The sequence below is a fragment of the Dreissena polymorpha genome, chromosome 3, assembly GCF_020536995.1.
Source record: "Dreissena polymorpha isolate Duluth1 chromosome 3, UMN_Dpol_1.0, whole genome shotgun sequence".
Classification (NCBI taxonomy): Eukaryota; Metazoa; Mollusca; class Bivalvia; order Myida; family Dreissenidae; genus Dreissena; species Dreissena polymorpha.
In genome coordinates, this window is record NC_068357.1 from 83687795 (window position 1) to 83704883 (window position 17089).

General features: G+C 38.0%; 1 protein-coding gene across 1 annotated transcript in view; it reads right to left on the reverse strand.

Annotated features, from left to right (window-relative positions):
• Positions 1-17089, reverse strand: part of LOC127875036 (nuclear RNA export factor 1-like) — a 36582-nt gene that overhangs the window by 10598 nt on the left and 8895 nt on the right. Inside the window, exons 5-14 of the mRNA XM_052419836.1 lie at positions 16711-16793; positions 16152-16235; positions 15418-15522; positions 14922-14993; positions 11560-11718; positions 10764-10871; positions 8862-8971; positions 6618-6654; positions 6399-6467; positions 2531-2694 (exon numbers count right to left, since the gene is read on the reverse strand). Coding sequence (XP_052275796.1) covers positions 2531-2694; positions 6399-6467; positions 6618-6654; positions 8862-8971; positions 10764-10871; positions 11560-11718; positions 14922-14993; positions 15418-15522; positions 16152-16235; positions 16711-16793 — 991 coding nt within the window. The remainder of the gene's footprint in view (positions 1-2530; positions 2695-6398; positions 6468-6617; positions 6655-8861; positions 8972-10763; positions 10872-11559; positions 11719-14921; positions 14994-15417; positions 15523-16151; positions 16236-16710; positions 16794-17089) is intronic.

The window sequence follows — 17089 nt, forward strand, 5'->3', positions numbered from 1 at the left end:
TCTCATTTCACACTAGTATATAAAGCATTTCTAGGCTATTTTTTTCATGATTTTGGGAATGAGTCCACATCCCTTTGGATTGGGAAAAATTGCGGCATTTTTACTAAAATTGGGAAATTAGTGTTGTTGTTGTCTCGCTAACAAATGCTTCAAAAATAAAATTTTTAGTGTTTTCAATATTATATTTACTAAGGTTTAACTAACAGAGCTGACTTTGAAATAAACTAAATGTTGAAATGTAAAAACAAAATATTTTGTTTAAAACCATTATATGGAAAATATTTACTTTTTCCATTGGGAATGGGGCTGAATACTGGCGCCAAAAATTTACAAAACAAGAGCTGTGTTCGTGAAACACAATGCCCCCTACTGCGCCACTTTGAAGCCATATATTTGATCTTTGACCCTGAAAGATGACCTTGACCTTTAACCACTAAAAATCTGCAGCTCCATGAGATACACATGAGTGCCAAATATCTAGTTGCTATCTTCAATATTGCAAAATTTGACATTGACCTTGAAGGATGACCTTGACCTTTCACCAATCAAAATGTGCAGCTCAATGAGATACGCATGCATGCCAAATATCAAGATGCTATCTTCAATATTGCAATATTTGACCTTTGATCTTGACCTTGAAGGATGACCTTTACCTTTCACCACTCAAAATGTGCAGCTTCATGAGATACACATGCATGCCAAATATCAAGTTGCTATCTTCAATATTCAAAATGTTATGACCAAACTTTAAAGAAGGGTTAAGTTTAAGGAAAGAAAAATACAACGATATTTGACCTTTGACCTTGAAGGACAGGGTTCAACATTAACGGTTGTCCTACTGCCCCTGGCAAGTAAAAGTTGGGTCCGGGCAAGTTACTTTATAATCTAGTTGTCCGCCCGGGCAAGTGCAAAAAAGAACAAAGCATTTAATTTAGACTTTAATTGCTGTAATCATTTTGTTAAATGTGCAAAAATAAAAAGGTTTTGTGGTGTATCATTTTGATCTTTATTAAAAAATATGAGGTTAACAGTTCATGTGATATTTCATGTTTGGGCAAATGGCTTTACGTTCAGGGCAAGTACATTTTCTAAGTACTTGCCCAGCAGGGCAAGTTGGTTTTTAGGTTAATGTTAAGCCCTGAAGGATGACCTTGACTTTGACTTTTCACCACTCAAAATGTGCTCCATGAAATACACATGCATGCCAAATATGAAGTTGCTATCTTCAATATTGCAAAACAACCAAGGGTAAAGTTTTAGGACAGAATGACAGACAGGCCAAAAACAATATACCCCCGATCATTCGATCCGGGGGCATAAAAATAGGTCAATGTCAAGGTAAAAATGAGGTCTGGTGATGTGGTTATGTTGTAAATATTCCAAGACATCATCTTTATAAGTATCAAAGCTTTGAGAGGGGGTATGCACTTGTTTTGGACAGCCCCATTGTATGCGGAGGAGAGAGGGGGTACGTACTTGTTTTGGACAGCCCCATAGTATGTGGTGGAGAGAAGGGGTATGTACTTGTTTTGGACAGTCCCATTGTATGTGGTGGAGAGAGGGGCTATGTACTTGTTTTGGACAGCCCCATTGTATGCGGAGGAGAGAGAGGGTACGTACTTGTTTTGGACAGCCCTATAGTATGTGGTGGAGAAAAGGGGTATGTACTTGTTTTGGACAGTCCCATTGTATGTGGTGGAGAGAGGGGCTATGTACTTGTTTTGGACAGTCCCATTGTATGCGGTGGAGAGAGGGGCTATGTACTTGTTTTGGACAGTCCCATTGTATGCGGTGGAGAAAGGGGGTATGTACTTGTTTGGGACAGCCCCATTGTATGCGGTGGAGAGAGGGGGTATGTACTTGTTTTGGACAGTCCCATAGTATGCGGTGGAGAGAGGGGGTATGTACTTGTTTCGGACAGCCCCATTGTATGTGGTGGAGAGATGGTACGTACTTGTTTTGGACAGCCCCAATGTATGTGGTGGAGAGAGGGGGTATGTACTTGTTTTGGACAGCCCGATTGTATGCGGTGGAGTGAGGGGGTATGAAATTCTTTTGGACAGTCCCATTGTATGAGGTAGAGAGAGGGGGTATGTATTTGTTTTGGACAGTCCCATTGTATGCGGTGGAGAGAGGGGGTATGTACTTGTTTTGAACAGCCCCAATGTATGCGGTGGAGAGAGGGGGTATGTACTTGTTTTGGACAGTCTCAATGTATGCGGTGGAGAGAGGGGGTATGTACTTGTTTTGAACAGCCCGATTGTATGTGGTGGAGAGAGGGGGTATGTACTTGTTTTGGACAGCCCCATTTTATGTGGTGAAAAGAGTGAGTACGTACTTGTTTTGGACAGCCCAATTGTATGTGGTGGAGAGAGGGGGTACGTGCTTGTTTTGGACAGCCCCATTGTATGTGGTGGAGAGAGGGGGTACATACTTGTTTTGAACAGCCCCATTGTATGTGGTGGAGAGAGGGGGTAAGTACTTGTTTTGGACAGCCCCATTGTATGTGGTGGAGATAGGGGGTACGTACTTGTTTTGGACAGCCCCATTGTATGCAGTGGAGAGGGAGAACATGGCCGTCTCATGGTAGGCAGGGGCAAGGCCCTGTCTGTCGTCTGAGTCGTACACGTGGAAGTAGTCCTTGAGGAACTTCACAGCCACCACCTTGATGTCCTCACTAGGGAAATAGCTGTCCTGTAACACAGATGTTGTAGTGATTTTAGGAAAACACAGTTCACACAGGCTAATCAGGGATGACACTTTCCGCTTGTATGAAATTTTCGTTTAAGGGAAGCCCAAATCCAATTCAGGCAGAATGTGTCAGCCCTGATTAGCCAGTGCAAACTTCTTAGGCAAATCCGGGATGACACTTAATAGTCTATCAGCCAGATGGGTTGGGGTGTACCACTCAGGGGGGCAAAACAACACCTATCTTACTTGATTGTATACTCAATATAAAGAAACAAAATGTGTGATAACAATCTCAGTTGGGCAGCTATGTTATTATTGAGCTGTTTCTATGGCTTTGACTAAATAGCTAGTTTAGCTAGTATAATTCTCAAATATTTCTTCAAAATTGGTTCTAGAAAAAAGTTTGGTGTTAAAATGAAGATTATTATTATTACCTAGTATGATCTGCAGTTAAATATGCAAATTAGTACATTTGCATATCTATGAATACTAATGAGATTGCAAGAAAAGTTCCTAAAAATTAGCGAGCCTCCAAAATAGTAGGGTCAATATATAAAAAAAAATACCTTCAACCAGCAAAAAACTGCTACAAAAGGTATTCTAACTGAACCTGGTAGGGAAGAAGCTTCTTTAATACATATCAAAAGTTTACCACAATCGGACCTCCGGAAAGTGTTTTTTCAAGATGGCCGCAAATACCTATTCATGATCACAACTATGTAACTATACAATCAAATTTGATAAATTTGGTGTCTATTCCTAAGTTTCAAGGGGCAAAGAACACATAAAGATCATCAGACATTGTTTCAATACACAATAGTACTCACAAATCCAACATGGCGTCGAAAATGGCCGGCAAAACCTATATATGATCAAAACTATGTGTATAGATTGGACAAAGTCTGTCTGCCTAGTCTTTTTGACCTAGGGACCTGGTTAAGGTGTTTAACATTCAATGGACAAAGTCTGCCTGGTCTGTTTGACCTAGGGACCTGGTTAAGGTGTTCAACATCCAATGGACAAAGTCGGCCTAGTCTGTTTGACCTAGGGACCTGGTTAAGGTGTTCAACATTCAATGGACAAAGTCTGCAGAGTCTGTTTGACCTAGGGACCTGGTTAAGGTGTTCAACATTCAATGGACAAAGTCTGCAGAGTCTGTTTGACCTAGGGACCTGGTTAAGGTGTTCAACATCCAATGGACAAAGTCGGCCTAGTCTGTTTGACCTAGGGACCTGGTTAAGTTGTTCAACATTAAATGGACAAAGTCTGCAGAGTCTGTTTGACCTAGGGACCGGGTTAAGGTGTTCAACATTCAATGGACAAAGTCGGCCTAGTCTGTTTGACCTAGGGACCTGGTTAAGGTGTTCAACATTCAATGGACAAAGTCTGCAGAGTCTGTTTGACCTAGGGACCTGGTTAAGGTGTTCAACATTCAATGGACAAAGTCTGCCAAGTCTGTTTGACCTAGGGACCTGGTTAAGGTGTTCAACATAAAATAGACAAAGTCTGCAGAGTCTGTTCCCCCTAGGGACCTGCTTAAGGTGTTCAACATTCAATGGACAAAGTCTGCCAAGTCTGTTTGACCTAGGGACCTGGTTAAGGTGTTCAACATAAAATAGACAAAGTCTACCAAGTTTGTTCGACCTAGGGACCTGGTTAAGGTGTTCAACATAAAATAGACAAAGTCTGCAGAGTCTGTTCCCCCTTGGGACCTGCTTAAGGTGTTCAACATTCAATGGACAAAGTCTGCCTAGTCTGTTTGACCTAGGGACCTGGTTAAGGCATTGAACATTTAATGGACAAAGTCTGCCAAGTCTGTTTGACCTAGGGATCTGGTTAAGGTGTTCATCATTCAATAGACAAAGTCTACCAAGTTTGTTCGACCTAGGGACCTGGTTAAGGTGGTCAACATTCAATAGACAAAGTCTGCAGAGTCTGTTCGCCCTAGGAACCTGTTTAAGGTGTTCAACATTCAATGGACAAAGTCTGCCTAGTCTGTTTGACCTAGGGATCTGGTTAAGGTGTTCAACATTCAATGGACAAAGTCTGCCTAATCTGTTCGACCTAGGGATCTGGTTAAGGCAGGGTTTTTTTCCCACTTTTTGGGAAGATAGCCGATGGCTTTGGAATTGGGAATTTTATCGGCATTTTCATGAAATTGGGAAAATAAATTCATTAGCCTTTTTTTCCACACGAAAAGTCCACTGATTGGGGAAATACTAAATTTGACATAACTCTTTATAATCATTCAAATTAAAAGAACAAAATCATATAATACTTTGTTTGATGTAATTGAATTAAAATTGAGATAAAATACGCATTAAGACACTTCTTTCTAAAAAAAAAAAAAAAAAAAAAAAAAAAAAAAAAAATTTTTTTTTTTGGAAATTAGGAATTTTTTGCCAAATTTTGGGAAAAAAGTATACTTTTTGGGATTGGGAACATAGCCAAATTTCGGCTATAAAATCCCTGTAAGGTGTTCAACATTCAATAGACCAAGTCTGCCGAGTCTCTTTGACCTAGGGACCTGGTTAAGGTGTTCAACATTCGATAGACAGTCTGCCGAATCTGTTCGACCTAGGGATCTGGTTAAGATGTTTAATATTCAATAGACAGTCTGCCTAATCTGTTCGACCTGGGGACCTGGTTAAGATGTTTAATATTCAATAGACAAAGTCTGCCTAATCTGTTCGACCTAGGGACCTGCTTAAGGTGTTCAACAATCTCATCATGCACAAGTCTAAAGGCAGGTTATACAGGTTGACAAACATATACACGTATCACAACAGTTAAAAACAAAGAATAATTGAGCAGCATCCCGAGATAACGGGTCTTATAGCAGCGTCCTGAGATAACGGGTCTTATAGCAGCGTCCTGAGATAACGGGTCTTATAGCAGCGTCCCGAGATAATGGGTCTTATAGCAGCGTCCCGAGATAACCGGTCTTATAGCAGCGTCCTGAGATAACAAGTCTTATAGCAGCGTCCCGAGATAACGGGTCTTATAGCATCGTCCCGCGATAACGGGTCTTATAGCAGCGTCCTGAGATAACGAGTCTTATAGCAGCGTCCCAAGATAACGGGTCTTATAGCAGCATCCTGAGATAACGGGTATTATAGCAGCATCCCGAGATAACGGGTCTTATAGCAGCGTCCCGAGATAACAGGTCTTATAGCAGCATCCCGAGATAACGATTCTTTAAGCAGCGTCCTGAGATAACGGGTCTTATAGCAGCGTCCTGAGATAACACGTCTTTATAGCAGCGTCCCAAGATAACGGGTCTTACAGCAGCGTCCTGAGATAACGGGTCTTATAGCAGCGTCCCAAGATAATGGGTCTTAAAGCAGCGTCCTGAGATAACTGGTCTTATAGCAGCGTCCCGAGATAACGGGCCTTATAGCAGCGTCCTGAGATAACAGGTCTTATAAGAGCGTCCCGAGATAACGGGTCTTATAGCAGCGTCCCGAGAGAACAGGTCTTATAGCAGGGTCCTGAGATAACAGGTCTTACACAATATTCAGCCAGCCTTGGCAATTGCTCATTCTTGTCAGGATTTACATGGTCCACTGTAGTCATGCAAGGTTTCTATGTCTTATAAGACCAGTGCGCAGGCTTGCCTGGAGCTACACTGGCTGCATATGGCATAAGACCCATGTTTGCATAATGCTGCTTATATAATTCCCAATGTTTATATTGCCTCAACTTACTTGAGATTTGGGCAGGTCAGTTCTGGCCTCAATATCAAATGTGATGGCAGGAGGAAGGTCATTATTGTCCTGAAACATATTTGTGCAAGTTTTCTCTTAAAATGACTCATTGCCGGCTTACTTTATATTATTTTTTATTCAGTACAGGTTAATGTCCAATTAAATAGTGTTTTTCTTAAGGAAATGTAATTAGTTATTGTGAAAGAAAACTCATCTTACCAATTTTTGAAGTTTTGGAAACAATTTTCTCACAGCACTGGAACAATAAATGAAAGAATGCATGAAATGAGAACTGAACATTTTGAACAGCATATTGTTGATTTTTGTTTTGGGGATATGTCCAGCTTCATAATAAGATATCAAGAAAGTATGAACAATGTCAAGGATGATAAGTGCTCCATTTAATAAAAATGTATTTAAAAAGAGCTAAAATATTATTATCAATATTTCTAAAGTGCAATGGAGAGGTGTGGTCTCATGCAGAGGTATAAATGGTCAATTTTAGGTTCATGCAGAAATCTTCACTTCAAACAAATTCAGTTTATAACAATTGTTCCAAATCAAGACATTGTTATTCCCTTGCAAACACCCCGTCAACCAAAAAAAAAGTTTCATCAAACCTGAAGAAGGCATCAACAACGTTCGAAATATGAGAAATTTGAAAAAAATAATAATTATATTTAAATATATACTAGACTTTTACATACAATTAAAATAAATAGATACTTTTATCAAGACATGTTTTGGCAATAACGTCATTCTTTGGACTCAGAAATTTTCTCTTTGATCAAAGCACTTTGGACATATGAACAGGGACTCCATTTGAACAATTCAACTATCGTAAAATCAATTATTAAACTTGAATTTTCAAATAAAATCCAAACATCAGCTGTGCCTTGATTTCTGCTTATGCAGACAGACAAAAATCATACTTGTCCAAGGTTCTTCTTCATTACCACACTTGCTTTGTTAACAACTTTCTATTATAAAACTCTTTTTCCAGCATAAAAAAACCTATTACACTGCATTATATGTACATTAATGTATTATCTTTGTTTGAATGAAATACTTTCATATAATTTATAACAAATGTTTTCAGAACAGGAAAACAAATTCATAGTTATCACACAAACATGTCTTAATACCCCCATATTCCTCTTTCACAGGAATGGCAGCCATGCCCTTAACGAAGTTGACTTGAGAAATGTAAAAGTAGTTCACATTACTAACTGAAACATTTTATATGGCAGCAATGCCCAAGGGCATATAACTCAGAAATACTTGGGACAGTGCACACAATAATTGTGTCTTGCACATCTAAACTTCATGGTGATGTCATATTTCAAGTTTTAAATTAAAACCTTCAGAAATTTAGTAGTTCACTCCACAAATTTTTAACATTTTATGCAGACAGACTGGCCAACCGAAATATCCGACAAAGTAACTCCAACATACCCCACTTCCTGTGGTGGCAAAAAAATCAATCCTTAGAAGATACCAGTATGTTTGATAGCAACAACTGTCTGACTTTTCAAAAACCTTTCCTGGGTTGAACCAGTACTGGGATATCCATATCTGTACGAGGCATCCCTGACCGACTGCCATGTTATCCAAAGAGGTGAATGACAACCCATCTATGTGGGACCGTCCATGTGCCAGCTGTCCCTGTATAGGTCGACGCCCTTTCTGGGTCGTCTTGACCCGTCATTGGTGGCAGACCTGCGCGAGCATGGACGCAGTGAAATAAAGCAGTCACAAGCAAGTCTTCTTAACATAGCAACTGCTATGAATTTCACTCAACCTCTCAATGATACTGACTCGCGCCTCCTCAAAGCCAGTGTTGTTGCTTTTTCACCCCAAATTTGACCCCCCAAAAAAACACTGAATATTTCCTATTAATTATTGCAAGTGTGGTAAAAGAGAGAATCTTCACTTTTTTGTTAAATATACAAGTCTGTAGCATAAGTGGACCAAGCACATTTATAAACAAATTTTGCTTATACAAACAAAAAATCCCATTCCTTTATTGATTTTATTAAAATAAAATATTTTTACTATACACATTTTGCTGACTTTTTAACCCAAAAGATTCACAATTAAATCTCATGAGACATCAATCTTACCATGAAAAAGAATTTCTGTCAAATATGCATATACCATGTATACCATTTAAAGCAATGACCATTAAATTAAAGAGTAAACATGTGTGCAGACTTAAAAAACAATTGTAAATAATTAACACATTCAAACAATATTGATAAGAAAAGTTCTCAGATGGTTAATAAATAGTCAACAACTATCAACAGTCAACAGTGAGTTCCAACATTCCAGTCCCATTTCCCATTTACCAACCCTACCACCATGCATAATATACCTTACCATGCCTCCATTGAAACAGACATTGTTCATTGGGGCAGTTGATGCCACGGACAAATTGTGTAAGACGCCCGCTATACAGTTTACCTGACATAGGTTGCCTGATCATTAAACTTATCACAGAGTGGGTTGCCCGTCAATGTTAACCAGTCCAGTTTCCAGGACTGGAGTTTCCGTAGGTCCTCTAGTGCATGGAGCTGCAAAGAAAATATCTTACATTTGTTTTTCGTACATTTCATGTTTATTTGAGCCTCTTTCAGGGAAAACCAGGCATAATGCATATGTGTAAAAGCTGGTCCCAGATAAGACAATGCAGACAGAACGTGCTTATCAGGGACAACAATTTCTGCCTAAACTTGAGAGACTCTCAATAAACAAATAAATACAATAAAGCGCAAAGTGTCATCCCTTATAAGCCTGTGCACACTGCACAGGCTAATCTGGGACAACACTTTATGCAGATGCATTAAGCCCAGTTTTCCCAGAACAAAGCTCATTTATTTGAATTTATTCATCATTTCCACACTGCTAAATGCCTTTAATTCCTATTTAAGCTCTTCATTTTGAAAAATAAAAACAACAACAAAACATTGTAATGTGCATTTTAATTTTGTTTAAAGAGGTTGTAAATGAGATAAGTAGAGACCCAATAATATTCTGTTGAATGTATGTTCATGCTTCTGACTGGCACATATACACAAGCTGTTAAAGGAATGCTTGCTAGACTTTTCTGATTCTTGTCTGAATTTCTTACTTTTTCCACTAATCAAAATGTTTGTAATGTAGGTTAGTCATTTAAGCTATCAAGTATTTATTTTTTTTTTTCTGATTTGCAAAATATCCTACGAGACACATAAACCACAATCAGGGCTTTTTTTCTTGATTTAGGGAAAGGGCCTGGCCTTCCATTTTGGGGAAAAAATTATCAATAAAAGTGAAAAAAGGGGGGGGGGGGGGAAATTTCCCAAAGTAAGCATGACATTTGGAGGAAAATCGCATCATTTAAACAAATTCTTTTACAGGAGGGGGCCTTACTCTTGGGGGAAAAGGCCAATAAAAGGCCCTCGCTACAGAAGGGAAAAAAAAGCGCTGCACATGAACCCTTATTTTTATGAGAGACCATGTTTCTATATTGATTAACAGTAACCTTGACCAAATAGGCCTCCTATTCTGACAAAAACAAGCAAATTCGTTGAATTGATATCCCCTGCCAATATGCTTCTGGACACAAAAGTGTTATATTTGACACTCAAAAAAGCACTTTTTCAACATACAAAGGGCCATAACTCCGTTATTAACAGATGGTGTACAATGACATTTGACATGCATCATCCTCTTATCCATATACAATGTATATACTCATACCAAGTTTCAATGACGTCACTAAATAGTGAACTTTGTACTAAGAAGGGCGGAGTATTGATAAATATAGTTCACCTCCTAAAGCTTGAACCAAATCAATCAGAATCGTGTTAGAATCGAAATAATATTTTTCTATGATGGTTTGTTGTCGAATAACCCACAGTAAGTTGTAAAGATGCGTGTTATCAAATCACTCATGCTTCGCACTCGTGATTTAATTCCTACGCATCTATACTCCTTACTGTGGGTTATTCGACAACAAACCATGATAGAAAAATATTATTTCTTAAACAATGCCATGGACGCCACACACCCCTTAATATGAATACAACAGGAGGATCTGGCTGTAATGCATAAAAGCCCATTATTTCATAAAGCTCAAACTGATATTGACTTTTTGATTGGAAAAAAATTATTTATATTTCCTAACAATAACTTTGACTCCATCTGCAATTTAAAAAAAAGTTTTGATGAAAGGCATCTATTTATGTAGTTTTATAAGATAAGCTCAAATTGTACAAAGCACTGATTATTCTCACGAAATGGACACGAAAGGGCCTTTAAATGCCCAAGGGTTTTGATGCAATTGAGGTAGAACAAATAGGTTTAAGTGAAAAGGTTATTCACCTTGTTATTTGAGAGATTGAGGACTTTCATATCTGCAGTGGCAGGCACGAGGCTATACAGATGTTCCAGATTCAGGAGCTTGTTATTGCTCAGGTCCAGGCTACACAGCTGTAAGAAACCACAACACTAGGTCCTTATCTCTCAAATGAGTCGTGTTCTGAGAAAACTGGGCATAATGCACGTCCGTAAAAAGTGTCGTCCCAGATTAGCCTGTGCAGTTCACACAGACTAATCTGGGACGACACTTTCCGCCTAAATTGGATTTTTGCTAAGAAGAGACTTTATTTAAACGAAAAATGACAAAAGCGGAAAGTGCTGTCCCAGATTAGCCTGTGCGGATTTAAAGCATTGTGTAAAGCGCCATCCCACATAAGATTGGCAAAAGCTAACAAGGGACAACACTCTAAGTCTCTTGTAATCCAAAATCAAATTTAGACACAACGTATCACCCCTGATGAGCCTGCAATGACTGCACACACTTATCTGGGATGACTATTTACGCAAATTGTCTTCAACCACATTTTCCCAGTGTTGCTCATTTGTTTGTTAGTTTAAAATAGACTAGTGTTGTAAATATGACTTTGCAATTGCATCAAAATTAAGCAGTTAGTGTATCAGAAGATGTTACTCAAAAAGATTAAAAAATTGCCAATGTACACATAAGCAAATAAATAAATTTAATCACTCACTTCAAAGATCAGCTACAGGTATGCAAAAACAAAAATCCTTTCAACAATACAACAAAATCTGCTTCAATCAAACCCTCACACTTACAATATACAGAATATAAACCTACCTCAGGAATGTTTTCTGTGATGATCTTCACAACATTGGACATGACCTGGGCCCTGGCTAGCGCCATGTAGAGCTCGTGCTTTGACAGTTCACCGTCGCTATGGAGACTGCTCAGGTTAAGAGCCTTCGTGGTGGGGTCGTAACGGCTGCTCATGGCCACCTAGATTTGGGGGAACAACATTTGAGCGCTCTGCTAATAGGGGGTTTTATGCTTGTGGGTAAATTGTGGTGACAGATTAGCCTGTGCAGTCCGCACAAGGACAAAGCGGACTCCAGAGGCTAGTCTGGGACAATACTTTTACACACATGCATTTAGCCAAATTGTCCCAAAACGAGGCTAATTTGGACAGCTTTTAATAGGCCTACTAAATTGGTTATTTTTTAATTGTTTTCAGTTTGGGGTGAAAAGGATCATGGGGCTGTGATTAGTAAAAATGCATCACCATGAAAACAAATGTCATTTGGAATTACATGCACTACAGATATTCTTAAAAATTTCTCAAATCTCTGGATATTTTGTTGTCATGTCTTTTTAACATTTAAATGCCTTAAACAAGTTAATATTCATAAGAGATCAAGCACAACTAATATTACAAGTAAACATTGATAACAGAACAAGTGCAAAAAACAATCAGATTTATCCTAATAGCTGTGATAATACCAGCCCAGTTTGCACAGAACAGTATGGGTAAATATAAATTCTAAGGTAAAGTTCACAATTTTAACAATTAAGGTAAATATTCATGCTTAGAAAAAGTAGACCATTTTAATTTTAAACAAATTCCATCAATTTAGGTAAATATTCATTAAAGGAAAAGTACTTTATTTTACAACTGAGAAGGAATTATTTAAACTATTGTAGTTAAGTTTCTGCAACTATTGGGGCATATAACAAAACAACAATTTGCAGTAACCACTATCTTATTTCTTCAGAGCTCTGAGAACAAGAAAGCTGTATTGTTAACACCATGCACAAAATGCTTCAAATATCACGAATAGCAAATTTAATATTAAGGAATATAAAGAAACCACTGCTTGTCACTACATTTACATCATTTTTGCATCTATTAAAACATTTTTTTTAAGTGATATTATGGGCATCTAACACTTTATAGGTGTCTATTGCAACTGTTGTTTATTTTGGTGTTTTCACTTCATATACACGTATAATTGTTAATGCAGCATCAACATACTAAAACAATATCTCGCAAAGAGAAAAATAAATCATTTGAATATCAAATGTACTTTCGTTTGACAACTGATCATGCATGTACGATGTGAACCTAAATATAGTTTTAGTGCAGATTTGTTCATACGACACAAAGACACAATTTTGTTTTACGGATCATTTCGGCTTAAAGGACTGGGTGAGTCACGTATGAATATCGAATATAAAATATATTTTTATAAACAACTGGATGCAAGATGAGTTGCAGATAATTGGTCAGTAACCACATTTTAACTAACTCTTATGACCTGTTAATTCTTTTCAGCTCAATTCAACAGTGAAAAATGCCCATAATATCACTTTAAGTAAAATTCATTTTAATTATTAAATACTTACCTACTATCAATTAGCTTCACCTTTTCAAGGTGGGCTATCTCATCCAGAAATCAAGCGCGGGTAACCGTCCATCTCCATAACGAAAGTAGATTAGTAGGTCAGGTTAAACATAGTACAATGTAACCTAACCGGAAATCAATACCCACAATTCGTCTTCCTTTTCATAATTATATGAAAATATTAATCGATGCGCAGGGTGTTTATAAATTTATTTTCTTTAATTCTAAAACAAGAAAAAGAAAAGACAAGGGACAAAATTGTCACAAAACCAGGTTTTCATTGTGAAAAAAAATCTGATAAAGGGAGACAACTCAAACTGAACTTTTGAAATGAACAAACAAAATTAACCCCCTTTGTAAGTTTGTTTTAAAATAAATCTATTTTTAGTTGTGGCGACCTTGACATTGGAGATATTGACGTGATTCTTTCGTGCGACACACCGTCCCATGATGGTGAACAAATGTGCCAAATGATTTTAAAATCTCATAATGAATGACATAGTTATAGCCCAGACAAGCTCATTTATGGCTATTTTTTACCTTTGAACTCAAAGTGTGACCTTGACCTTGGAGATATTGACGTAATTTTTTCGCGCGACACACCGTCTAATGATGGTTAACTAATGTGCCAAATGATTTTAAAATCTCACAATGAAAGACAAAGTTATGGCTCGGTCAAGCTTGTTCCGCCCGCCCGCCAGCCCGCCAGCCAGCCAGCCAGCCCGCCCGCATTCGCCAATCTAATAACCAGTTTTTTCCTTCGGAAAACCTGGTTAAAAATACAAACAAAATAAACTATTAAATGGTCAAAAACCAAATTGTGAAATATAATGTAAAATTCAATATATGTACACAATGCAAACAATAAAGATTCTCAAAATTATTTATTGCAGAAGAATCATCAAAAGCACGTGCTCTTGTATGTAAATTCATTTCTAATTCTCTGAAACAGAAGAAAAAGAAAAGAACCTACAAGAGAATAAACAGTGGTTATAAAACAGATTTGATGAAAAACAGTTAAAATCAATTATTTACACTGTACAAATCTTCTTAATTGCTTATTGACGAAAATCACGAAATGCACGTGCTCAAGTGCATAAGCACGCACGAAAAACCCGGCAAAGCTGAAAGCAATTAAAGTTTCAACAATATTTACAAGAAATAACTTCTGAATGAACGAGAAAAGATAAATAACACAATTTATCCCTCTAATTACCCGAACAACCACGCAGAAACTAAAGAAAATCCAAATTTCACTCCGAGAAGAAAAATGGCCTGCTGCATGGAGGTTCTCCAGGAAAGGAAGATGCATTGTGGGTATTGATTTCCGGTTAGATTACATTGTACTATGTTTAACCTGACCTACTTATCTACTTACGTTATGGAGGTGGATGTTTGCCGGTGCTTGGTTAATATCTGGATGAGATAACCCACTAAAGGTGCAGGAAATAGATAGCAGGTAACGTATTTATGACATTAAAATACAATTGTGTCTGCAAGGCACTGGTTCCGAAGTTTACGCCTTATGGCACTATGATTCTCTCCAGTTTGACTATGTCAACACAACACAGGTAGTTAACCCTTTGCATGCTGGGAAATTTGTCGTCTGCTAAAATGTTGTCTGCAGAATTTCTAAAATTAGCATTTTCTTCTATTTTTTTCAAAGAATACTATGATAATAGCAAACAGTTTGGATCCTGATGAGACGCCACGTTCTGTGGCGTCTCATCTGGATACAAACTGTTTGCAAAGGCCTTTAAAATTCGGTTCCCGCACTGCAAGGGTTAAAGCAAAACAAACCTTCAGTTTCTGTATCTCATCATCACCCATTGGAATGTTTGGAGGGTAGCTGCCTTTCACTAAGATAGTCATCTGAAAATGTCAAACAAACCATCTAACAGGGGTGTGATTGCTGTAATACCCTTCTGACAAAGTTGGGAGAAGGTCAACTGTGTGAATGCTAACCCTTTACCACTTAGATATGTATTTTGATCAATTTGTAGTCCCTTAGAAAGTTTAATTTAATTAAAGGTCTTTCTTCCTAAATTCAAGTTTTAAAGGCTTCATTTCCGACCCTTAGATACTGATGTGCAGCAAACAGCATAAAACCTGAACAGACTGCAAGTTACTCGCAGGTTGCTGTGGTTTTATGCTGTTTGCATATTTTAACTTTGCTTCAGAGTGGGAAAGGGTTAACAGCAAAAGTCACCATTGGAAAGAATATACATTATTTACACTTCACATTCTGCAAATTCATATCAAATGTGAATACTCTTTCCAAAGATGTCTATACTACCTTATATCCATTAGGCATGGTGATCTGCTTGGATATACTTCTGATGGCATCTGCTGCCCGTCCATCATTAACATAGAACACAGCTGCCTTGTCTTCAAAATGGAACTGTAAATTATACATAGACAATCGGTTACATGTGTAGAAGGCAAACAATAATGTTAAGTGCGTACGGATTTGCATCATTCTGTCAATTACATTGGACAGGACTTTAATGAATTTTTTCTATTATTCAAAGTTAAACTCTTAACCCTTTCAGTGCGGGAACCGAATTTTAAAGGCCTTTGCAAACAGTTTGGATCCAGATGAGACGCCACAGAACGTGGCGTCTCATCAGGATCCAAACTGTTTGCTATTATCATAGTATTCTTTGAAAAAAATAGAAGAAAATGCTAATTTTAGAAATACTGCAGACGACATTTTAGCAGACGACAAATTTCCCAGCATGCAAAGGGTTAAGTATGCATCTGCCTATTTACAAGAACCCACATCCTAGAAAGATTGCTTTACTTTTAACCCTTTGCATGCTGGGAAATTTGTTGTCTGCTAAAATGTTGTCTGCTGAATTTCTAAAATTAGCATTTTCTTTGATTTTTTTTCCAAAAAATACTATCACAATAACAAACAGTTTGGATCCTGAGGATTTCATCTGGATCCAAACTGTTTGCAAAGGCCTTCAAAATTTGGTTCCAGCGCTAAAAGGGTTAACTCACTGGCAGTAATCGTTTGCCACTTACATATGTTGGAACAAATGGTGTGTCTATGTGAGTGTTAATCTGCTTCAGTATGAACTCTTTGTCTGCTTTCTTGCCCCACGGTATCTACAAGCAAAACAACATATTGAGTTATACAGCCTTGTTCTTGTAAAACTGCTCTAAATAAATGTATGTGAAGTGTTGTCCAAAATAAGCCTGTCTAGTCTGTACAGACTAATCTAGGCTTACAGTTTCCACCTAAACTGGATTTTTCCTAAGAAGAGACTTGCGTTAAGAGAAAAATACCATAAAAGCAAAAGTGTTTACCCTGATCAGCCTGGGCTGACATTAATTGAGCCCAGTGTTCCCAGAACAAGGTTCCAATAATAAAATCCATATTAAATTATTCGGGAAAATGTTGTGCCTAATTGATACTTGGCTGACATTTTTACGAGAGAAATACAGTCAGCAATACAATATATAGTGCATTGGAAAATAAACATTAGGAATTTTTAGAGACAAATACATCATTAAATTATTATACTCCAGCAGGAATCTGATTGTGTAAATATTTCTTCAAACCATATGGCCAACCACTTACCAGAATTTTGAACCACTCAGATTCTCCGCCACCTCGGCTGTCAATGGGAAGACCCAATCTTCGAAATGTCCCGCGATCTGGTGCTGAAATAAACCAGACGCTTGTTTACAGTTGGGAAATTGGCATTTACATGTTTTTAGAGCCATGTCATGCAATAAATTATAATGGGTCTTATGCCCTATGTGGCCAGCACAGCTCCACACCAGCCTGTGCAGTCAGTCAGTCTGGTCAGGAACTACTATGTCTGGTCTGTGCAGTCAGTCAGTCCGGTCAGGAACTACTATGTCTGCTAGCGAGAACTCTTAACCTTGCATGATTTTAGCGGACAGCTTTGCTCCTCACCAGACTGCATATGCGTAGGCTGATCTGGAGCTACGCA